Source organism: Coregonus lavaretus (assembly GCF_964263955.1).
Source record: "Coregonus lavaretus genome assembly, chromosome: 4".
In the NCBI taxonomy this organism is placed as follows: domain Eukaryota; kingdom Metazoa; phylum Chordata; class Actinopteri; order Salmoniformes; family Salmonidae; genus Coregonus; species Coregonus lavaretus.
Genome location: NC_139991.1, coordinates 3,721,436 through 3,745,766, shown reverse-complemented (window position 1 = coordinate 3,745,766; position 24,331 = coordinate 3,721,436). Strand labels below are relative to the sequence as shown.

Below are 24,331 nucleotides of genomic sequence, written 5' to 3'. Positions count from 1 at the left end.
ATGACACTGTCAGGTCAAGCTGAGTGTGTCCTGTGCTCCTGGTAAAACACTGAACTTGTATGGTCCACAGGCTCTGATAACATGGAATACCAGTTTGCTGTGAACAACGACACCACAGAGTACCATGTGAAGGAGCTACTGCCACACACAACCTATACCTTCTACGTGGTGGCCTACTCCCCCATGGGAGCCAGCCGCCCGTCACTGCCCGTCACCGTGGAGATGCTGGAGGACGGTGAGTAGGCATGAAGACCAAAGACCTCACTTCTCAAAGGAAAATAACAGTGACACAGTTAGATCTAATGCATCTATATGACAGCCTACATGAGTCATCATACACTTGAGGATAAATAGAACGTATGACACGGTCAATTTTAATACAACCTATTTTATACATGAATGACACACCAAAGTAGATATTGTTGCCCGATAATGTAATGAATAAAGTGGTATAGTGGCCTGTAGAATAGTATGGGTGATGTGTGGATACTAACAGTGTCCTTGTACCTGATCTGACATGATCTACTCCCCAGTGCCCCTCCAGAGTATATGATAGGCTACTTAAGTCAACAGACACTAGCTGTAATGCAAACTACAGTGCATTCAGAAAGTATTCAGACCCCTTGACCTTTTCCACATTTTGTTACATTACAGCCTTGTTCTAAAATGGATGAAATTATTTTTTCCCCTCATCAATATACACACAATACCCCATAATGACAAAGTGAAAACAGGTTTTTAGAATTTTTTGCACATTTATTAAAAATAAAAAACAGAAATATCTTATTTACGTAAGTATTCAGACCCTTTGCTATGAGACTCGAAATTGAGCTCAGGTGCATCCTGTTTCCATTGATCACCCTTGAGATGTTTCTACAACTTGATTGGAGTCCACCTGTGGTAAATTCAATTCATTGGACATGATTTGGAAAGGCGCACACCTGTCTATATAAGGTCCCACAGTTGACAGTGCATGTCAGAGCAAAAACTAAGCCATGAGGTCGAAGGAATTGTCCGTAGAGCTCCGAGACAGGATTGTGTTGAGGCTCAGATCTGGGGAAGGATACCAAAAAATGTCTGCAGCATTGAAGGTCCTCAAGAACACAGTCGCCTCCATCATTCTTAAATGGAAGAAGTTTGGAACCACCAAGATTCTTCCTAGAGCTGGCCGCCCGGCCAAACTGAGCAATCGCGGGAGAAGGGCCTTGGTCAGGGAAGTGACCAAGAACCCGATGGTCACTCTGACAGAGCTCCAGATTTCCTCTGTGGAGATGGGAGAACCTTCCAGAAGGACAACTTCACCAATCAGGCCTTTATGGTAGTGGGCAGACGGAAGCCACTCCTCAGTAAAAGGCACATGACATCCCGCTTGGAGTTTGCCAAAAGGCACCTAAAGGACTCTCAGACCATGAGAAACAAAATTCTCTGGTCTGATGAAACCAAGATTGAACTCTTTGGCCTGAATGCCAAGTGTCACGTCTGGAGGAAACCTGGCACCATCCCTACGGTGAAGCATGGTGGTGGCAGCATCATGCTGTGGGGATGTTTCTCAGCGGCAGGGACTGGGAGACTAGTCAGGATTGAGGGAAAGATGAACGGAGCAAAGTACAGAGAGATACTTGATGAAAACCTGCTCCAAAGCGCTCAGAACCTCAGACTGGGGCGAAGTTCACCTTCCAACAGGACAACAACACTAAGCACACAGCCAAGACAACGCAGGAGTGGCTTCGGGACAAGTCTCTGAATGTCCTTGAGTGGCCCAGCCAGAGCCCGGACTTGAACCCGATCGAACAACTCTGGGGAGACCTGAAAATGGCTGTGCAGCAACGTTCCCCATCCAACCTGACAGAGCTTGAGAGGATCTGCAGAGAAGAATGGGAGAAACTCCCCAAATACAGGTGTGCCAAGCTTGTAGCGTCATACCCAAGAAGACTCGAGGCTGATATCGCTGCCAAAGGTGTTTCAACAAAGTACTGAGTAAAGGTTCTGAATACTTAAGTAAATGTGATATTTCAGTTTTTTATGTTTAATAAATTTGCTAAAATTCCTAAAAACCTGTTTTTGCTTTGTCATTATGAGGTATTGTGTGTAGATTGATGAGGGGGGAAAAATAATTTAATCAATTTTAGAATAATGCTGTAACATAACAAAATGTGGAAAAAGTCAAGGGGTCTGAATACTTTCCGAATGCACTGTATATGATACATGAATGATGCCCCAAAGTAGTTATCGTTTCCTGTCAACTATGTGATTCTACTGGGTTGTTAAGTGATAATGTGATGAATAAAGTGGTTGACCTATACGTATAGCCTTGATTATATGTTCAATGTATGGATACTAAGAATGTCCTGCCATGCTCTACCCCACAGTACCCAGTGCCCCTCCACAGCTGTCCCTGCTCAGCACCTCCCCTACAGACATCAGAGTGATGTGGCTGCCCCTGTCCTCCCAGCACAGCAGAGGAGCTGTCACCCGCTACCGCATCGACTACTGCAAACTGGAACAGGGTGAGCACAGCGCCATCTACTGGCACGGATGCCACAGGACTACACTGCTGTCCTGTATTATTACAACGCTGTCCTGTATTAGAATGTGGTGGTACATGTGTTCATGTTTCAGTAAGGCACAAACCCAAATCAGTGCATGATTTATGCAACCATAAAGCATCGACATCTAAAGTTAGGATTCCTGTAGTAGCGTAGGATGTTAATTATGCCTGAATGTGTGCCTGTTTGTGTGCTTACATCTATGTTTATGCCCTGTTGGCATGTACAGTGGGGAAAAAAAGTGTTTAGTCAGCCAGCAATTGTGCAAGTTCTCCCACTTAAAAAGATGAGAGAGGCCTGCAATTTTCATCATAGGTACACGTCAACTATGACAGACAAATTGAGGAAAAAAAATCCAGAAAATCACATTGTAGGATTTTTTATGAATTTATTTGCAAATTATGGTGGAAAATAAGTATTTGGTCACCTACAAACAAGCAAGATTTCTGGCTCTCACAGACCTGTAACTTCTTCTTTAAGAGGCTCCTCTGTCCTCCACTCGTTACCTGTATTAATGGCACCTGTTTGAACTTGTTATCAGTATAAAAGACACCTGTCCACAACCTCAAACAGTCACACTCCAAACTCCACTATGGTCAAGACCAAAGAGCTGTCAACGGACACCAGAAACAAAATTGTAGACCTGCACCAGGCTGGGAAGACTGAATCTGCAATAGGTAAGCAGCTTGGTTTGAAGAAATCAACTGTGGGAGCAATTATTAGGAAATGGAAGACATACAAGACCACTGATAATCTCCCTCGATCTGGGGCTCCACGCAAGATCTCACCCCGTGGGGTCAAAAGGATCACAAGAACGGTGAGCAAAAATCCCAGAACCACACAGGGGGACCTAGTGAATGACCTGCAGAGAGCTGGGACCAAAGTAACAAAGCCTACCATCAGTAACACACTACGCCGTCAGGGACTCAAATCCTGCAGTGTCAGACATGTCCCCCTGCTTAAGTCAGTACATGTCCAGGCCCGTCTGAAGTTTGCTAGAGTGCATTTGGATGATCCAGAAGAGGATTGGGAGAATGTCATATGGTCAGATGAAACCAAAATAGAACTTTTTGGTAAAAACTCAACTCGTCGTGTTTGGAGGACAAAGAATGCTGAGTTGCATCCAAAGAACACCATACCTACTGTGAAGCATGGGGGTGGAAACATCATGCTTTGGGGCTGTTTTTCTGCAAAGGGACCAGGACGACTGATCCGTGTAAAGGAAAGAATGAATGGGGCCATGTATCGTGAGATTTTGAGTGAAAACCTCCTTCCATCAGCAAGGGCATTGAAGATGAAACGTGGCTGGGTCTTTCAGCATGACAATGATCCCAAACACACCGCCCGGGCAACGAAGGAGTGGCTTCGTAAGAAGCATTTCAAGGTCCTGGAGTGGCCTAGCCAGTCTCCAGATCTCAACCCCATAGAAAATCTTTGGAGGGAGTTGAAATTCTGTGTTGCCCAGCGACAGCCCCAAAACATCACTGCTCTAGAGGAGATCTGCATGGAGGAATGGGCCAAAATACCAGCAACAGTGTGTGAAAACCTTGTGAAGACTTACAGAAAACGTTTGACCTGTGTCATTGCCAACAAAGGGTATATAACAAAGTATTGAGAAACTTTTGTTATTGACCAAATACTTATTTTCCACCATAATTTGCAAATAAATTCATTAAAAATCCTACAATGTGATTTCCTGGATTTTTTTTTCTCATTTTGTCTGTCATAGTTGACGTGTACCTATGATGAAAATTACAGGCCTCTCTCATCTTTTTAAGTGGGAGAACTTGCACAATTGGTGGCTGACTAAATACTTTTTTTCCCCACTGTATATCAGTATGCAACAACAGAGAGACAGACAGGCAGTAGTTGTTGGGGAGTGTGTCCTGAATGACTACAAAAGACTCTTAAACTCAGTCAAACACATTTTGGCTCAAAGAACAACTGTGGATTCTAAGCATTAAGTATTGAAGAGTGACTTGGGGTATAAGCCCAAAGCATAAAGTGTTCTATGTTCTATCCATGGTATATAAGGAGTCATCGAGTCTTGCATAATAAGTGTGGCATACCAGGAGGTTTGGTCAAGACGTTTACACAGATCAGACATGGACAGAATTGTATTAGCTCGGTTTCAAGGGTGTTTATTTAAATAATAAACAAAGAGAAAATAATAGGTCTCCTCCAGGAGACCTCCGGGATACCGTCTTCTGGGCTCCGGTGTCTTGCTGTATCCTGTAGGGAACAAAACCGAGCTCCCTCCGTTATCTCTGGTACTGAGCACTAATATATGGGAGTAACCTCTCTTCCCCACCCACATGTGCTGACCTTCTGGCAGCTTTATGGGACTCATCCAGCTGGTGAGCAATCAGCCCCTTGATTACTCACCAACCACAATCAGCTCCAATTAGTCCTGGCCGGAGAGCCCGTCGAGACCTGCCCCGTCCAGCAGAGGGAGCCATCGCTGCGTGATGTAGACTCGATGAGTGTCCCCCTGGTGGCGAACCTGCGGTACGCCACCCCCCCTAGCTCTGACAGGGAGGGGGCTGTCGTCAATGTGACGTATGTCTCCCTTCTCAATAGGGCATCCGCGTTCCCATGCGTCGCCCCGACCTGTGCCCAACAGAAAAAGAGAAGCGTTGAAGGGACAAGAACCACCTGGTGACCCGATCATTTTTGGCCCTTCCCCTGGCCATCCAGACCAGGGGAGCATGGTCTGTGACCAGGGTGAAGTGGGTGCCCAACAGGTAATACTTGAGAATGTCTAGCACCCACTTCACCGCTAGACACTCTTTCTCGACAATCTAGTACTTTTTTTCTCTGGGTATTAGCTTTCGGCTTATGTACATGATGGGGTGCCCCTCCCCATCGTGTACCTGGGACAGGACGGCCCCTAGTCCCGTGTCGAATGCGTCCGTCTGGACCAACATCGGTACCTGGAAATTGGGCGTTACGAGAATCGGATGGGAGCACAGTGCTTCCTTCAGGCGGCTGAACGGCGCTTCGGTCTCGCCCGTCCATTTCACTGTTTTCGGGAGGCGGGCCCTGGTTAGATCGGTAAGGGGGAGGCTATAGCCACAAAGTTGGGGATAAACAGGCTGTAGTATCCTGCCAGTCCCAGGAAGGACTCGACCTGTGTCTTGGTGCGTGGTACAGCCAGTCACGTACCGCGTGGACCTTCCTCTCTTGGGGCTTGACGTTCCCCTGTCCGATCAAATACCCCAGGTACTCCACCTCCTCGAACACTAGCTTGCATTTCTTGGGGTTCGCTGTCAACCCGGCTTGTCTGAGCGTGTCCAGCACCGCCTGGAGGCGCGTTCAGTGCTCTTGGCTGTGGATGATGATATCATCCAAATAGGCCGCTGCATACTGTTGTTGGGATCGGAGGACTCGGTCCATTAGGCGCTGGAACGTGGGCGGGGTTCCGTGGAGACTGAATGGGAGCACCCGGTACTGATATAACCCGTCCGTTGTCAAAAACGCTGTCTTCTCCCGGGAGGAGTCTGCCAACGGTACCAGACAATATCCTTTGGTCAGGTCGAGGGTGCTGATGTATCGGGCCTTTCCCAATCGGTTGATGAGCTCATCCACCCTTGGCATAGGTTAGGCGTCGAACAAGCTGATGTTGTTCACACACAGGAAGTCATTACAGAAGCACAGGCCACCGTCCAGTTTGGGCACCAACACGATGGGGCTGCACCATGCACTGTGGGACTCTTTGATCACCCACATCCTCAGCACGGCCTTCCTTCGGGCCTCGGGGATCCGGTATGGCCTCTTTCGTACCGTTTCCCCGGGCCGGGTGTGGACGTGGTGTTCAATGAGGGTCGTGCGGCCCGGCTTCCCGGAGAACACCGCCGTATTCCGATCAACGAGCTCCCGGAGCGTTTGCTTCTGGGCTGGGTCGAGGTCCTCATTACTCGGGACCACCTCTGGTACCTTTGGTGTCCTGGGTCCCGACCATCACACGGCCAAGGCTGTCCTCTCGTGCCACCTCTTCAATAGGTTCACATGGTACATTTGTTGGGGTTTCCGTCTCCCCGACTGCCGTACGCCCTATGGATGCATTCCAGCTTCTCTATCACCTCGTACGGCCCGTGCCATGTTGCCAGGAACTTACTTTCTGCCGTGGGGATTAAGGCCAGCACTTTGTCTCCCACCTGGAATTCTCGGGGCTGGGTTCCCCAATTGTAGACCTGGGCTTGGGCGCGTGGGCCTTCTCCATATGTTCCCTTACCACTGGCCATATGGCTGTCATCCGCTCCCTCATCGTCTCCACGTGTTCTACCATGCTGCTTAAGGGGGTCGGCTGGGCTTCCCACACCTCCTTGGTGAGGTCCAGTATGCCGCATGGCCTCCTCCTGTAGAGGAGTTCGAATGGGGAAAACCCAGTGGATGACTGGGGCACTTCTCGGACCGAGACCATTAGGTGGGGTAGTAGCTGGTCCCAGTTCTTCCCGTCCTGCTCGATGACCTTCCGCAGCATTTGTTTGAGCGTTTTATTGAACCCCTCGACGAGCCCATCCGGCATCCCCTCGGACTCCGACTCCGGACCCATAGATACGGGGTATGTCAACCATTTGCTTCCGGGCCATGCAGGCGATGGGCCACGAACCTCCAGTCGTGGACCAGTTGGGCTCGATGGGCCTAGGCTGTACCCGTAGCGGCTGAGTATCTCCCGTTTGAGACCGTTGTAGTAAGCCGCCTGTTCGTCGTTAAGGTCACAAATACGCCTTTTGGGCATTCCCGGACAGGAACAGGGCCAGCAGACTTGCCCACTTAGGCCTTGGCCATCCTTCCCGTAGCGCTGTCCGTTCAAACGTGCAGAGGTATGTTTCGATGTCGTCGACCTCTGTTAGCTTGATTAAAAACTGGTTTGGATGCGATTCAGTAGGCGTTCCTCCTTGCAGCTTCCTGATTTCCTCAACGAGGCGGACATTTTGTAGCCGCTGTTCCTCCAGCGTTCTTTCCTGAACCGTCTGTTTTGCTTGTTAGGCCCGAACGAACTGAGGCTATCAACTCGTTTATGCTGATGCTGCGTACCCTGATCTGACCACGTTATCAGAATGCCCGCATCCTCCACCACTTGTGGCAGACCAGGGGGTTTGGTCAAGACGTTTACACAGATCAGACACGGACAGAATTGTATTAGCTTGGTTTAAAGGGTGTTTATTTAAATAATAAACAAAGAGAAAAGAATAGGTCTCTTCCAGGAGACCTCCTCCGGGATACCGTCTTCTGGGCTCCGGTGTCTTGCTGTATCCTGTGGGGAACAAAACCGAGCTCCCTCCATTATCTCTGGGACTGCGCACAACTATATGGGAGTAACCTCTCTTCCCCAGTCCCCACCCCCATGTGCTGCCCTTCTGGCAGCTTTATGGGACTCGTCCAGCTGGTGAGCAATCAGCCCCTTGATTACTCACCAACCACAATCAGCCCCAATTAGTCCTGGCCGGAAAGCCCGTTGAGACCTGGCACGTCCAGCAGAGGGAGCCATCGTCGCGTGATGTAGACTCCGTCTGTCACCAGGCCTCGACGAGTCTCCCCCTGGTGGCTAACCTGCGGTACGCCACATAAGATAATGGATAATGGTGATAGTATGCCATGAGTGGCCTTGCATGAAGATGGGCTGCATCTAATGTGTGTGTATGTGTGTGTTTCCTGCAGTGGACAATGTGTTGTCTGTGGAGGTGGGGGGGAATGAGACTCAGCTTACCTTGCGGGAGCTGCAGCCTAACCAGGCCTATCGACTGCGGATGGCAGCGGGAACGAGAGCAGGCTTTGGTGTGCCATCTGAGTGGGCTCAGCACCACACCCCAGACCACTTTAACCACAGCATGGGTGAGACCTCTCTCTCTTTCCCTCTTTCTCTCTCTCTCTCACACACACACAAACACACCCTTCAACTTTGGCATCAATAGCCTACACTATGTGAAAGTATCCACCACAATCAGTGACCTGACCCGGTATGGTCCTTATTTTATTTAACCTTTATTTATCCAGGTAATCTCAATGAGATCAAATCTATTTTTCAAGAGAGACCTAGGTCCAATCAAGACAGCAGCAGGGGGGAACAAAGTTTCAGACACATCTCAGGCATACAGTAATAACTTAAAGACAGAAGCACACCATAAACAAATTATAGATGTAGACAAATAGATATCCATATATATTATTATTATCCTTGTCCAAAGAGCAGCCTTCACTTTCCCATTATCATCCTATAACTGTAACCATACTAGCACTGAAAAGAACACTGCAGCCTTTCATTCAAGCTGACTGTTCATGGCTGGGCAATGTCAGGTTGTGTATACACCTTCTCCTACACATTTGCATCAGCCATACAATTGCTCTCCATTCAGGGGCAAGGCAACGCGGCTGACTCTGTGCCTCTTACAATGTGTGTGTGTGTGTGTGTGTCTGAGGTTCTTGGGAAAGGCAGAAGATTAATTTCTAAGAAATGGACAGAAATCTATACAATCCTTTTCTATTGAGTGACTGAGCTCTCACAAATTCCCTTAATGCACACGAGAAGAAAATATGTTAATGCACACAATAAGAAAATCTCTCTGAATAGGACCTCATTGTCAGTTCATGTGGATTACTGGAAGCTGCTGAGGGGAGGACGGCTCATAATAATGTCTGGAATAGAATAAATGGAATGGTATTAAAACACATAGAAAACATGTGTTTGATGTGTTCGATACCATTTCATTAATTACTATAAGCCATTACTATTACTGTAAGCCCGTCCTCCCCACTTAATGTGGCACCTGTTCTAGTTACAGGTCTATATAATTACATGATTTACTGTTATAGCCATTAGGAGATTGGTAAATTGAGTTGGTAAAATAAATCAATGTCTGGATCTTGTTTTCTTGAATCATGTTATGAGCGCTAGTAATGTTATTTCACGCAGGCTCCTTGTTTGCTTTTCGGTCTTTCCCAGTGATCTTTGCTCCCACAGAACTGAAGGTTAGGGCCAAAATGAACTCCCTCCATGTCACATGGCAACCCCCGCCCAATCACACGCAGATCTCCGGCTACAAGCTATTTTGCAGGGAGGTGGTTGGTGAGGATCTGACCAATGGGGAGGCTCATCCTGAGAGGGAGAGGGTCAGGAGGATGGAGGCCCATACCATCAAGCTCCGTAAGAGAATCAAACATCATGAGGTCACTAGTCTGGGTGAGTCTGGGATGTTCACATTCCAATGTTGTTTAAATCACTTTCTACTGCTACAGGTGATATTATTTGTATGGAAAAATTTGACTATTAATAATATGTTTGGAACTCGTGGTCATTATGCCAGGCTTTCTTGTGGTTATGTATAATTTGGTGTGTTTATGTGTTGAGATACATTTCTATATATTTCTGTGTGTGTGTCAGTTCCTGACAGACTATATGAAGTGAAGGTGTGGGCCTTCAATAAGCAGACGGATGGCTATGCTGCAGGATGGAAGGGCAGGACGGAGAAGGCACATGGCAAAGGTCTGTCTATTTATCGGTGTGTGTGTCTCTGTGTGTGTGCGTGCGAGTTTGTGTGTCAGTGTGTCTGTCTGTCAGTGTTAGAGTTAAAGAAAGTCTGTACAATACCAATATTTGTGTATAAACTGGCTGTGTGTGTGTTTTTACAGCGCCCCCTAAGGGGAACCCCCCTCCACTGCCCCCCAGCAGCATCAAGGCTACAGCCAACAGCTCCACATCCATCTGGCTGCGCTGGGAGAAACCTCGCTTCAGCAACGTCCGCATCATCAACTACACTGTACGCTGTAGCCCGGCCGGCATTAGAAACGCATCGCTTGTGTCCTACTACACCAGGTCAGTCAGGGACCACCACCACCCCAAACTGGACCTGGGTCACACACAGGATAATTGAAGAGATATCCAGCCTCTCTTGGAGGAAAATGGAAGTTCCAACTTCTAATATCTGAAGTTCGATCAGATTAAAGAAGCGCTTTTTATGAAATGGAATATTTCTTCCAGAATGGCTAAATCGATGTTCAGGTTATGAATGGAAGGAAGGATGTGTCCCATTTGTGACTCTTCATTCATTCATTCATTTTTTCTCTCCCAAACGTGTTTTGCAGCTCTGCTCAGGAGATCCTCTTGGGGGCGCTAAAACCCTACACCCGCTACGAGCTGGCTGTGCAGTCCAATGGAGTAGACGTGGTTGGTCCCTTCAGCGGCACCGTGGAGGAGTCCACTCTCACTGACAGTAAGTCTCTACTCTTCTCATCAGTGTAGTGGAAAAATCTATGCATCAGTGTAACATATAGGTGGATGTTTGTATTCAATATGCTCTGTCGCTCACTTTCTCTTCCTCTGTGTGGGTGTTTTTTGTTTCTGACAGTGGTGTGTAGTTGGTTGGTGTATGTGTGTGTGTGTGTGTTTTTGTTTTACTATCCTTGTGGGTGCCAGAAGTCCTATATAGTAAAACAAGGAAAATCTGGACCAGTGGGGAGATTTTGACGGTCCCCACAAGGAAAAATTATATTTTAGGCTTAGGGGTTAGGTTTAGGGTTAGGGTTACAATTAGGGTTACAATTAAGGTTGGGGTTAGGGTTAGGGGTTACGGTTAGGGTTAGGAGTTAGGGTTAGGTTAGTTTTAGGGCTAGGGGTTTGGGGTTAAGGTTAGGGTTATGGTTAGGTTAAGGTTAGAGTTAGATGTAGGGTTAGGGTAAATGGGATTTTGGATGGGAATCAATTCTTTGGTCCCCACAAGGATAGCAATACAAAACTCTGTGTGTGTGTGTGTGTGTGTGTGAGAGAGAGAGAGAGAGAGAGAGAGAGAGAGAGAGAGAGAGAGAGAGAGAGAGAGAGAGATAGAGGGAGACTGAGCAAGTGTGATTGAGGCAGGTTAACAGAGAAGGGATTAATCTTTAGCGGCGTAGGGAGATAATTGGCTGTAATTAAATGTCCAGATGGAAGTGGCCCTTGTGTTGGCCAAGAGCTGTCTGGGACAGGGCCCGTCAATCAGCTCAGCCAAGTGGTGTCAGGGAGGGGCCAGGGACGAGTGCTGATCTAGGATCAAGTCCTCTCTGTCCATATAATCTTATTCATTACGATCTAAAAGGTCAAACTGATCCTAGATCAGCATTGAGACACTTTGTGAATACTGGCCAGGAGGGGCCAGCAGGGGATTCGTTACCAGGGCAACGAAGAAGGGGTCTTTGGTTTGACACAGCAGGGGTAGCTGCCTGCCGGACCCCATACTACCGCCCTCTGTCACCTGAGACCCAGCCCCAGTCCCTGCCCTCTGCCCCCCCTCTATGACCAGGTGGCAAGGGTACCTTGTCCCAGAGGGGTGGCACACCTGTCCCAGTCAACCGCACAAAGCCTGTGTGGCCATCCCGCTGTGGTGCTTTATTTCTGGGGTGTAATTACTGACTTCACCCCCTGTGTCCCCAGTACCCTCCACCCCCCCAGCGGAGCTGCAGCTCAGTGCCTTGGACTCCTCCTCTGTGTTGGTGAACTGGCGCCCCCCTGTGGAGCCCAATGGCGTCATCATCAGCTACAGGAGATCATATACACCATCAACCTCAGCCAGCCTGAGCATCTGTGGAACAACCTCTCCCAAGATGGTGGGTGGCTGAAGCTGCTGCTGTTGCGAGGAACTGTGTGGGTGATATAAGTGGATGCAAATGTGACTGTTAATGACTCACACACACTCGCTCTCTCTCTCTCTCTCTCTCTCCCCCTCTCAGGGACCATCATGAGTGCTGAGGTAACAGGGCTGTCTAGTGGGTCACAATACTTCTTTAAGATGGGGGCGTCCACTGAGGTGGGGGTGGGGCCTTATTCCCCAGTGAAGGATGTGCACACTCCTCCCAAGAAATATGGTGAGTGGGTCTACTGTCTACACATTCTGTGATGGTGTGTGTGTGTTTGTGTGTGTGCGTCATCACTTACATAAGTATCTCTCAACACTCTCAATCACACACACACACACACACACACACACACACACACACACACACACACACACATACACACACACACACACACACACACATAGTCCTTTAAAGTAGTTAATCCATCCCTGTCAGTGGGAGAGAGAGAAGCCTGCAGGAGACAGTCACTTTGGGGAGCCTGTGTAATTTCTCTCCTCACTCTCTGGCCAGCTGAGGTGAATATTAAAGGGGAGTATTAAAGGGGTGACCACAGCAGCCGCTGCACCCAGAGAGCTCTGTGAATCAACTTCATATCTGACTTTGAGAAGCAGAAGAGCTGTGGATGACACCTTATCGATAACCACAGTGAAGGGGCCTGTGACAGAGCGGCTCGTTCTACAAGGGCAGGGAAAAAGAAAGCTAGATATGTGCACACTGTTGAATGCTCCTGCAGTTTAATTGGGCTTCTCGAAGAGACCTCCATCAATCATCATCTATTTGTAGCCCAATGACACTTTGTCCATCAGAGAATAATGAACCCAACAGCTAAACTTGAGAATCTAGAAGCAAGCCAGGAGAGAGCTCCATTCAGAAACTAAAGGTCACAACATTGTAACTAGGGGAGTCCATCCTCCTCTGGTTGGCACAGGGCATTAGCTGAAACCACTGAGACGTAGAAAGACAGTGTAAGAAGACTGAGTAGCAGGTTTATTCTGGTCCTGCAGAGTTCGCCCCATATTGGGCTCCATCAGTCTTGCCAATAGTAAATGCAATGTGAATGAGGGCGACGTGGTTGGTGGGCGAGCGAGAGTAGACCGAGCACCATCTGTCCTCTCTCCACTCTGCTGCCAGATAGACAGCCATTGCCCAAGCTCAGTTAATATCTCCCTCCCTGGAAGTGTGAATTGGTTCCTTCATGGTCCGCTGAATTGATTGAGAGGTGACAGAATGGGTTTCATCGTACTGCATATACAGTATGTTATCATCCATCCTCCCACTTACCTTCTGTTCTCTAACTGTGTCCTGTGCTGACAGGTTTAAACGCTCATCCAGTATCTTGTCTGCTTTCTCTCCCCTTTCCTGCATGCCTTCCTGGGCTGTTCTCTGTTCTCTATAGAGCTGGACATCCATGCAGTGACAGGCATCATAGTTGGTGTGTGTCTGGGGCTGCTCAGCATTCTCCTTTGTATGTGTGTCAGCTTCCGCAACGGCAAGGCCAGGTAAGAAGGGGCCACTTGAAAGCAAATTACTGTGTCTATTTTAGTATGTCTACTTCAGTATGTACGTCTAGGATTTTAGGATCATTAAGCTTTCACTGGCATTGTAAGATTTAAGGGAAGGTGTGTGTGTGAAGCTGCAGCTGCAGAGAGACAGACAGGCAGATGTTGGGGAGTGTATCCTGAAAGACAGAGCACCACAGATGGCTGCTCTTGGTCTATTGTGAAGCTGTGCGATTAATGAGCAGGAAAGAATATGAAATATCATGTTTCCCTGCATTGGGTTTGGCAGGGTGTGCAGTAAACTGATTTAAATAGAAGTGGAGGATTTGGAGATGTTTTGTATAGCTACAGTATTAGGGTGACTTTTGTGTTAGACCCAGGGGGGGTCCATGTCTTCATGCTGCACATTTGACATTTCAGATTTGAATATTTTTGAATAATTTTGCATTAATACGGAACCATTATTATTACTGTCTGTTTAGCTCAACTGTTTGAATTTCAGTGTGTACTATAGTGAATCCAGCTAGCCATCACAATTTGAGATGGTGCGACAATATTTTGTTCATCCTACTGTTATAGTTTTAATGACTGCCTATGACAATGCATTCCTCATATTTGTTTTTAAAGGGATACTTCGGGATGTTGGCAATAAGGCCTTCCTTTATCTACTTCCCCAGAGGCAGATGAAATCATGGATAACATTTTTATGTCTCTTTGTCCAGTATGAAGGAAGTTAGAGATGGTTTTGTGTTAGCGCAATGACTGGAAGTCTATGGGTATCTGCTAGCATGCTAGTATATACCCATAGACTTCCAGGCATTGCGCTAACGCTAGTTAGCATTGGCTTGAGAAACTACCTCCAACTTCCTTCATACTGGACACATAGACATAAAAATGGTATCCACAAGTTCATCTGACTCTGGGGACGTAGATAAAGGGCCAAAATCCTGAAGTATTCCTATAAAAACGACAATTGTTTAATGATCATCCTTGTATTTATACTGTGCTCTGAGTTGAGACCATGTGCAGTGAGTTAACCCTAACCCCTAACCAGTGTCCCTCCTCTGTGCTGTGTAACCAGAGAGGTGTCTGGGGGGCTGGACTCCACAGCTCTACCCCCACAGTACCGTCGTGGGGGTAGGTCTGTACCCACCATGGTGCCAGAATGCAGTGATTGCCATGAGCTAGAGACCCTGATGCCCCTGGGCAGCCTGGACCATGACCATGACCCCGCCCAACCCCTCACAGAGCCCACTGAGGAGCACAGCCTCATGGGTAATGTAGGAGTAGGGGACGATGCCCTAGGAGCTGAGCTCAAGGTGAGTAGTCAGGACACAACTACAAATGCAGCACTTAGTGTGACAAATATAGTACTTTTCAAGGTTACTTGTGTAAGTGAGGAACCGGTTGTCTTCGTTTGGTTCAGTCGTGTTTTTCTTCTGACTTTGTCATTCTCCAGGCTGCTTGGAATGGGTCAGTTAGTCGTAACTGGGCCAACCGGATCACCAGATACAGGGATACCATCACAGAGGACTCTCCAACTCTCAACAATGGAACTCTGGACATGGCCAAAACAGAGAATGGCAAGGTATGTGAGCAGAGTTTGTGTGTATGTGTGTATTTGTGTGTTTGTGTGCGTGTGTAAAAGAATAAGAGGTAGATGGGGTAGAGAGTGGTTTGTGTGTGAGCGTAGTTTGTGTGTGTGTGCGAGTGTGCGTGTAGAAGAGCAGTAAGAGAGAGTTGGTGTGGAGGTAGAGTGGTTTGTGTGAAAGCTGAACAGGAAGTAATGAAACAGTGAACGAGGTATCAGGATGACGTATAGCTAATTAGAACGTGACACTCTGGCTGAAAACTAAATGAGCCGCTTGATCATGCATCTGATAAATGAATTACTCTGCCACTGTTAAGGCGCTCTCATACCCTTCAAAAGTGTGGGAGTGGAGAGCTATAATTAATCTATAATGAATCCCTAATTTATTTTGCAGTCACGCCACATACCACCACTGCTCTATTTTGCTGGTGACATTTAAATCGTATTCTCAATGATTTAATTTAGACAATGGTATGCAGTTCAGAAAGCTGGATAGCATAGCAAGAAATAATGACTGTGTTATATTGTATTATGGCTGCCTTTCTGTTATGATTGACACCACTGCTGTAAGGTCATTTACAGTTGTATGTTAATACAGAACAACAGGAGTAAAAACACACTGCCTTGTAGGACTCCACTGTTACATGGGCTGACTGTATGAAATTAAAGAATGAAATGTCTGCTAACTGTGTGTGTGTGTGTGTGTGGTGTGTTTCAGGGCGACCCTGAGGACCGACTGGGCTCCTCCCTGTGCAGCAGTAACCAGGTGGAGGCAGAGGTAATAGTTCACTCTGAGCTGTCCGACCTGGAGAAGGAGCAGCAGGAGGCGCAGAGTGACGGGGAGGAGGACTCTCAGGCCACCAGGGGGCCCTTACTGTCCGAGGCATCTTACTCCCCAGTCAGACAGCCTGCCCAGGCACCACAACATCCACGAGAGCCAGTCAGACAGCCTGCCCAGGAACCACAATATCCAGGGGAGCCAGTCAGACAGCCTGCCCAGGCACCACAACATCTAGGGGAGCCAGTCAGACAGCCTGCCAAGGCACCACAACATCCAGGGGAGCCAGTCAGACAGCCTGCCCAGGCACCACAACATCCAGGGGAGCCAGTCAGACAGCCTGCCCAGGCACCACAACATCTAGGGGAGCCAGTCAGACAGCCTGCCAAGGCACCACAACATCCAGGGGAGCCAGTCAGACAGCCTGCCCAGGCACCACAACATCCAGGGGAGCCAGTCAGACAGCCTGCCCAGGCACCACAACGTCCATCACAAGGGGAGGAGTCCCTAGAGACACAACCCCTGCCCAAGGTCCCATCCGGCCCTGTCCTGGAGCCAGTGTCCAATCACAATGGGCAGCCAGAGGGCATGGTTGGGGGCATGATGGGCGTGGCAGCCCAACTGACTGTAGATGTGGGGCGGCACCCAGGAATGGGGCTAACCAACGGCTTCCACTCCACCAAGCCCCTGCGGCCGGGGCAGGAGACCCTGGGGAACGGGGACTCCAGACACTGCCCTGCTCCCCCGTCCCCCTCTCCTTTTGTCAGCGCCGGCCTTGTCCACTCTAACTCAGCAGCGCACAGCTACCTGTGCCCTTAGCAAGAGGAGAAACAAACCCCCACACCAAGACTAGTTGGAATTCTTTCTTTTTCTCATCCATGATGAATCAAAGGATTTTTTAAAAAGCGCCTCAGTATCTGATTTTCTTCTTCCTGGCTCGGTTTTATAGGTACTTTGAATCCATTGTTTTATATGTGTATATATACAGTATATATTTTTAGTGCTAGTATGTATGGGTATTCATTTTGTTGCATAGCAGCAGTATGTTAGTCTGGCCTTACTCTGTACTTTGCTACAGGCTCCTATTACAGACGTACGACGACGGAAGCATATTGTAGAAAGGAGGTTATTCCTTTTTTCATAAGCCTTGACCTGTTGGACCTGTTGGACTCTGAGAATGAGCGTGGGTGTGTGGTACATCAGGACCGACCTTTGGTTAACTGATTATGGTGGAGAGGCTCTTGATTCAGCACCACGGATGAAGATAGAGCAGAACCATGACCATGTGGCCCTTTCACTCTCACCCTGGCTCCTTTCAAATGACTGAGCTGTTCCTATTGGCTTCACTGTATGGATGCTGCCTGCCCCAGCACCAGGAAAGAAGCCTTATATTTACACACTCTGAGAGTGCAGACCTCCTGTCTCTCTCTCCAACCTCCTGCTGTCTCAGGATCCACACACACACAAATGCAAACACACACACACACACACACACATTCCCTGACTGGAGCTTGTGGGTCTCAGGTGCCTAATATTTTAGGCGCATTTTTAACCTCTGTATATTTATATAGATGATTATATTCAATAAAAATAGGACAAATATGTTGAAAATGAAGAAAAAGGAAAATAAATGAGGCAATTGAAGAAAATATGAAGGAACCGCATACAGTACATGTAGTTGATATAGGTTGCATTATTTTGGGGGGAGGACTAGATGAGACATGTACTGTAATCTTATAGCAGTGGTCTCTTGGTTTTGCTCCCAGTCAACAGCACTACCTCATTTCTTTACAGGATGGTTTGTTGGTGATTTTAATAGTGTCGTGCAGATAGGTGCAACTTTTAGAATCCGTTTTTTAACTGTTTGATTCAATACTTTCATGAATAACTGCCTATCCTCTTCTTTCTGTGTACATCAATGTGTATTACATTTACATTTTACATTTCCATTTTAGTCATTTAGCAGACCTACAGGAAATGACACGTATGGTACATAACGGCCTGTCTCAGATCTCTGTTTATTGCCCTTTTCCTCTTAATCAGTTGTTCCATTAGATCTGGGTTTCCAACTGTCGTCACTCCCCCCAATGTTACATCTACTTTGGATGGGAGCAGAAAAACATTTTTTATTTACCAATTACCTCAAATCACTTTTCACCTTAGGTAAATAATGCAGCAGTTTAGTTACCAGGCCTACTATATGGTAGCCTGTTACTAGACCTACTACAGATGAACAAGCCTCCATCAGGAGGCCTCACCCTTTGTGATGTCATCTCACTCATCCTTTCTCAGCTGTGTCTGAGCTCCTCCCTCTGCAGGTGAGAGGGGGATGGAAATATCATAGAGAAATAGACCTAGAAACCACTTCTATTTTCAGCCATATTTCCAGTCTTTCTTTGTACTTTTGACTCTCGCAAGCCTGAGGTCTTTCACAATACCGCATGTAAAGTCTACACCACTTTGAACTTTTTTCACATTTTGTTGCGTTACAAAGTGGAATTAAAATTGATCTAATTGTCTTTTTTGTATACTCTGTAATTTCAGTGGAAGAAAACGTTTTTTAAAGATTCATGAAAAATAAAACACGAATATACCTTGATTAGGTATTCACCCTCCTGAGTCAATACATGTTAGAAACACCTTTGGCAGCGATTACAGCTGTGAGTCTTCTTGGGTAAGTCTCATAAGAGCTTTGCATACCTGTATTGTGCAATATTTGCCCATTATTCTTTTTACAATTCTTCAAGCTCTGTCAAGGTGTTGGGGATCATGGCTAGACAGCAACTTTCAAGTCTTGCCAAAAAATTTTCATGCAGATTTATGTCAAAACTGTAACTTGGCCACTCAGGAACATTCACTGTCTTCTTGGTAAGCAACTCCAGTGTAGATTTGGCTTTGTGTTATAGGTTATTGTCCTGCTGAAAGGTGAATTCCTCTCCAGGTGTTTTGTGTAAAACAGACTGAAGCAGGTTTTCCCCTAGGATTTTGCCAGTGCTTAGCTCCATCCGTTTTCTTTTCATCCTGAAAAACTCCCCAGTCTTTGCCGATGGCAAGCTTACCCATACCATGATGCAGCCACCACCATGCAGTTACTCAGTGATGTGATGTGTTGTGTTGGATTTGGCCCAATCATAAGGCTTTGCATTTAGGCCAAAAAGTCTATTCATTTTGCCGTGTTTTTTTGCAGTATTACTTTAGTGCCTTGTTGCATACATATGCATGTTATGGAATATTTGTATTCTGTATATTTGTATTCTTCTTTTCACTCTGTCATTTAGGTCATTATTGTGGAGTCACTACAATGTTGTTGATCCATCCTCAGTTTTCTCCCATCACATCCATTGAACTCTGTAACTGTTTTAAAATCACCTTATGACCTAATGGTGACATCCCTAAGCAGTTTCCTTCCTGTCCTGCAGCTCAGTTCAGAAGGAAGACTGCGTCTTTGATGTCTCTGGGTGATTTAATACATCATCCACAGCATAATTATTGACTTTGCTTAAAGAGATATTCAATGTCTGATTTGTTATTGTTACCCATCTACCAATCACTGCCCTTTTTTATGAGGCTTTCCAAAAGCACACCTGGTCTTTGTAGTTGAATCTGTGCTTGAAATTCATAACTTGGATTAATTTCCATGTGTCCTACCTTACAAAAAGTATGTCAACCCCTATTATTTCACACAGAGCGAGTCCATATAACTTATTATGTGATTTGTTAAGACAAATTTTACTTCTGAACTACTTTAGGCTTGCCTAAACAAAGGGGGTGAATACTTATGCAACAACTATATTTTAGTTATTTAATTTTTATTAATTTATAAACATACCATTTTCTTTTCACTTTCACATTATGGAGTATTTTGTGTAGATCAATGACAAGATAAATACAATTAAATCTACTTCAATCCCACTTTGTAACGCAACAAAATGTGAAAACAGTTCAGGGGGGTGTAGACTTTATATTGGCACTGTAAATAATCCTTCTGACAAACACTGATACTCTATTTTGTATTACCATCATGTTTTAATTTCTTCCTTTATAGCATTTTTAAACAAGGATTATTTAAACTTTTTATGGACGCTTACATTTCTTACACTTACCTTTGTGTACCCTAACAAAATATTTTTTTATTCAAAATAGTCTCTCCACACAAGGACAAGAATATCTCGTCATACTTTGTGTGAGGCTTTTTGTCTAAATTATAGTATACCTATATCAAAGACTACACAGGTATACTGGGCCTGTTGTAAACGTGGCCCAAGACATTGAGTCTTATGGTCTGTCAGGAGAATGAGGCCTCAGCTAGTCTAGATAGGTGCTAGAACTCAGAGGCATATAGAAGATCCTCATAACTAAAGCATTCCAGTTTTATACTTTGAACAGACCTCACTCAGGATCAGGCATGCTCAAACTTTCTCTAAGCAAAATAATGTCCATTTTGTGTTCTCATCTGACAACCCTTAAATGCATTGAAAACCCCATAAATTCTCAGTTGCGTACACTACATGCACTTGTTCTGGCTTTTTTTTCTCAAGACATATCCTTCTGGTCTATTGGGAACAATAGATCAGCACTTTGTTCCTCTGCAGCATGATCTTCAGGAAAACTTTCTCAGTCCATCTATAATCTATACAATTAGTCCAGTCATTATGGACACAAAATTCCTTTTAGAAATGGATCATTGTGCTCTGATTAACTCATTCAGGTTTATTTAGTCAGTTACATTTTGATGAAAGTGTCCACCCAATACAATATTTAGTAGGACTGAGTGTACAGTATAACTACCAATATCTATTTTAGACTGAGTGTAGCTGTGAGAAGGTGATTGTTTACAGCTAATTATAATATCACAAGCATACAGTATGTATTGTATCTTTGCAACATTAGAGAAGGTGTTACATGTTCTTTACTCACATTTCTACTGAAGCGTCTGTTTTTAATATACACATCTTGTAGTGTCAATCTTAGCTCGGTTTCAAACTCTTACTCAAGGGGCACCTATTGCAGCGGCTTTGTGTGGTCTGTTGAAAACAGCCAACATTGAAGACATAAAACCGCCTCCAGCATAAGGAATGTGTGCTCTCACTGAAGAAGTTCAGTTAGTTATTTTTACTATTTCCTTCTAACTAAATATCTTACAGTACATAGTGTTCCTTCGTGTAAGCATCTTTGCCCAGAGTAAGCAGATATGATGCTCAATGTAGTAATATCTTGCTCTAATTTGATCAAATATGCACATTAGTTCAATAGCGGGATCCTATCTTTTTTATAGAAGTTTTATCAATAGAATACCTCATTTTGTTGGTTAATTGTTCATTTAATGAAAATCATTACGAATAAAGAAATTATGTTTATGAGAATCCTTTTGTGGGAGCCAAGCTTGCAGAAGATTACATAATACATTACACTGATTGTCTTGTCTTACCTCAGCTGGAAATATCACTTGTTGTAGTGGATTTCTTTTTGACTCTAAGCATAAACCCTTGAGTGGTGAGTGGATGCAGGTGCAGGACAGGGAGGTAAGGGGAGGAGGGTGAAGGCAAGTAGGGGTGAGGTTAGGGAAAGTAGTGCAGGGAAACCCCTGTGATATCAGTGCCAAGAAGAGTGGAGTTGTGGAGCTGTGATTGATTGTTGAAGAGGAATGTCTCCCTGCAGGTCTTACCTCTCAGTGCAGACATTTCTGTAGAATACTGGTCTTTACTGTTCTCTACTCAGGTGGCCTGCCTTTGCATAAAACTGTAGAGGAACATGCCAGCATGTACAGTATACCCGACTCTGAAGCATGTCATTGGTGGTCAAAAAAAACCTCACCACTTGTCCTCCTGAAAAACACCAAACAAACGCTGATACACAGATTTGGATAAAAGTTTCTGCAAAATGGCATATATTATTTTGCTTTTAGTTTTGTAAAACAATAATAATAATCGAAACAATGTATTCTGGCTCTGTGTCCTCTCTGGTGCTTTGTGGTGAGCTACCTTGTCCAGTGATGTCACATTTGTGCATTCTTCTTCTTCTACTTCTTAACCAGCTGAAATGTGCTTTATCCAGAATGTCCAAGCATAGAGACCCTGGTCTTGTGCCACCAGCTGAACTCTGCAGTCTTTTTTTACAGTACATTATTTTGATTGTGTCGTATGTATGCAACCTCTTTCACGTCATACTCACTTGCGATATCATCATCAACTCTTGTTGTTGGAGTACTTCTTGTGAATTAGCACTTATATTATCTTCATATGTGTATGTGTGCAGTGTCTTGAAAAAGCGTTTGCATTGTAAAAGTAGGAATAACATGTTGCCGGTGGTATCACTGCGTGAGAGAGGCAGTAGACGGTGTCTAGTCGGTGCTACATTACGTACGTCGGGCAGTGCTCTGATGCTCTTCTCTCGCTCTCACACAGTGTCGTCTCAGCCATCATCGCTGATTAACACACCTGTCCACTGCTGAACACCTGTCCATCAATACACATGGCCCCTTCCCTGTTGGCATCAGCTTTGCGCAGTAATATGTCTTCCCCTTTTTATTCATTCCAGCATTGGTTTTATTAAAGTGTTATGGAAGTTGGGACCATGGCAACTTCAGACTGTCAGTCTCAAAAATGTCATGAAGTGCAATTTAACTTGGTCTTTAAAAATGAGAGGATGTTTGGAGCCAAGGTTGACTCAAGTGTTAGCCATAAATCCCTGATGAAACCTTTCGTTTTGGAGGTGGCTGTAACACCGCTGAGTGTACAAAACATTAGGATCACCATCCTATTATTGAGTTGCACCCCTTTTGGCTGGATATCCTTTGGGTGGTGGACTATTCTTGATACACATAGGAAACTGTTGATCGTGAAAAAAAAAACAGCAGCATTGCAGTTCTTGACACACTCAAACCAGTGCGCCTGGCACCTACTACCATACCCTGTTCAAAGGCACTTAAATATTTTGTCTTGCCCATTCACCCTCTGAATGGCACCCATACACAATCCATGTCTCAATTGTCTCAAGTCTTAAAATTCCTTCTTTAACCTGTCTCCTCCCCTTCATCTACACGGATTTAAGTGGATTTAACAAGTGACATCAATAGGAGATCATAGCTTTCACCTGGATTCACCTGGTCAGTCTAACTCATGGAAAGAGCATGTTTTGTATACTCAGTGTACATATGGCTGGTCAAAGTGGTGGACATGGATGAGAAGTAATCTTGTTTTTTTAGAAGTTTATCCACACTGTGTTACCATCTGTGAACTTGTCAAACTCACAGCAACTCAAGATGTCTGAGCAAACTACTACAACATCTTAATAAAGAGATTAGGATAACTGAGCAAAGATTTGTCTGACTGTTTCTAACCCTTCGTTGACCACCTTCTGATAATCTTTGGTCTTGATGTTTCACTAATATTACAGTCACCCATGAACAACCATGCATGGATACTTATGGACATGGAGAGCTCTGCCTTGACTGTTCTTGGTTCTCTGTTCTCTGTGTAACCGGTGTCAGTGCCCAGCTAGCACATAAGATCAGGTGTGGCATCAACGGGCGCGGCCAACACACCTGAACACACTTAACAAGATAGAGGATAGAGAGAGTTTTGTTGACACTGAGAACGGAATGTATGTTTTTAAATAACATTCTTAGAAAGTTCTTTGAACTTTACTGTTTTCTTGTGGTTTTTATGGAAAGTTTTCTTAATGTTCTGAGAACATGACTTTAAATAGAACCATGAGGAAACCTGCAGAAAACATTATACTGAAGTACTGAAATTCCCACAGAAGAACATTGTTTCTTAAGGTTCTCTGAACATTTTGAGAACATTACTTTAAATAGAATCATGCGGAAGCCTGTAAGAAACGTTATGCTGAAGTATTCAAATTCCCACAGTATTCAAATTTGACATTCAAAATGTCAAACCAGTTGGAGAACGTTCCTAAAACATCACCAAACATTAAATTAAATGTAACCACGTTTGAACTTTTAGGGAAACGTTCTGTTAAAGTAATGAAATACCAAGAAAATAACGTTATTTTGTCAAGTTCCTCAAATGTGCTGAGAATGTTACAAAACCAAGCAACTATCCTGCACCATTCACAAAATGTTGTGGGAAGGTTGTATGCAAAATAACCATAGGACAACCACGCTCTCACCAAGCTCTAAGAAACATTTGGTTCTCAGAATGTTATTGAGTGCTTGTTTCCTTTTAAATGGGGTCTGTTTGAATAGACTAAATTGAACAGCTTTGTATGAGTAAAAAAAAAACATGGCATGCTAGCTCCATCCTTGTCACGCCCTGACTCAGGGGATTCTTATATGTTGAGTCAG

General features: G+C 45.3%; 1 protein-coding gene across 1 annotated transcript in view; it reads left to right on the top strand.

Annotated features, from left to right (window-relative positions):
• The window catches only part of LOC311128349 (immunoglobulin superfamily DCC subclass member 4-like), a 63,651-nt gene extending 41,688 nt beyond the window's left edge, over positions 1–21,963 (top strand). The window contains 14 exon segments of the mRNA XM_084160460.1: positions 71–235; positions 2,370–2,507; positions 8,211–8,384; positions 9,493–9,729; positions 9,931–10,032; positions 10,179–10,362; positions 10,632–10,759; positions 11,953–12,059; positions 12,062–12,125; positions 12,249–12,383; positions 13,552–13,654; positions 14,736–14,973; positions 15,114–15,242; positions 15,964–21,963. Coding sequence (XP_084016586.1) covers positions 71–235; positions 2,370–2,507; positions 8,211–8,384; positions 9,493–9,729; positions 9,931–10,032; positions 10,179–10,362; positions 10,632–10,759; positions 11,953–12,059; positions 12,062–12,125; positions 12,249–12,383; positions 13,552–13,654; positions 14,736–14,973; positions 15,114–15,242; positions 15,964–16,842 — 2,783 coding nt within the window. The 3' untranslated portion in view covers positions 16,843–21,963.
• Positions 21,964–24,331: the final 2,368 nt, after the last annotated feature.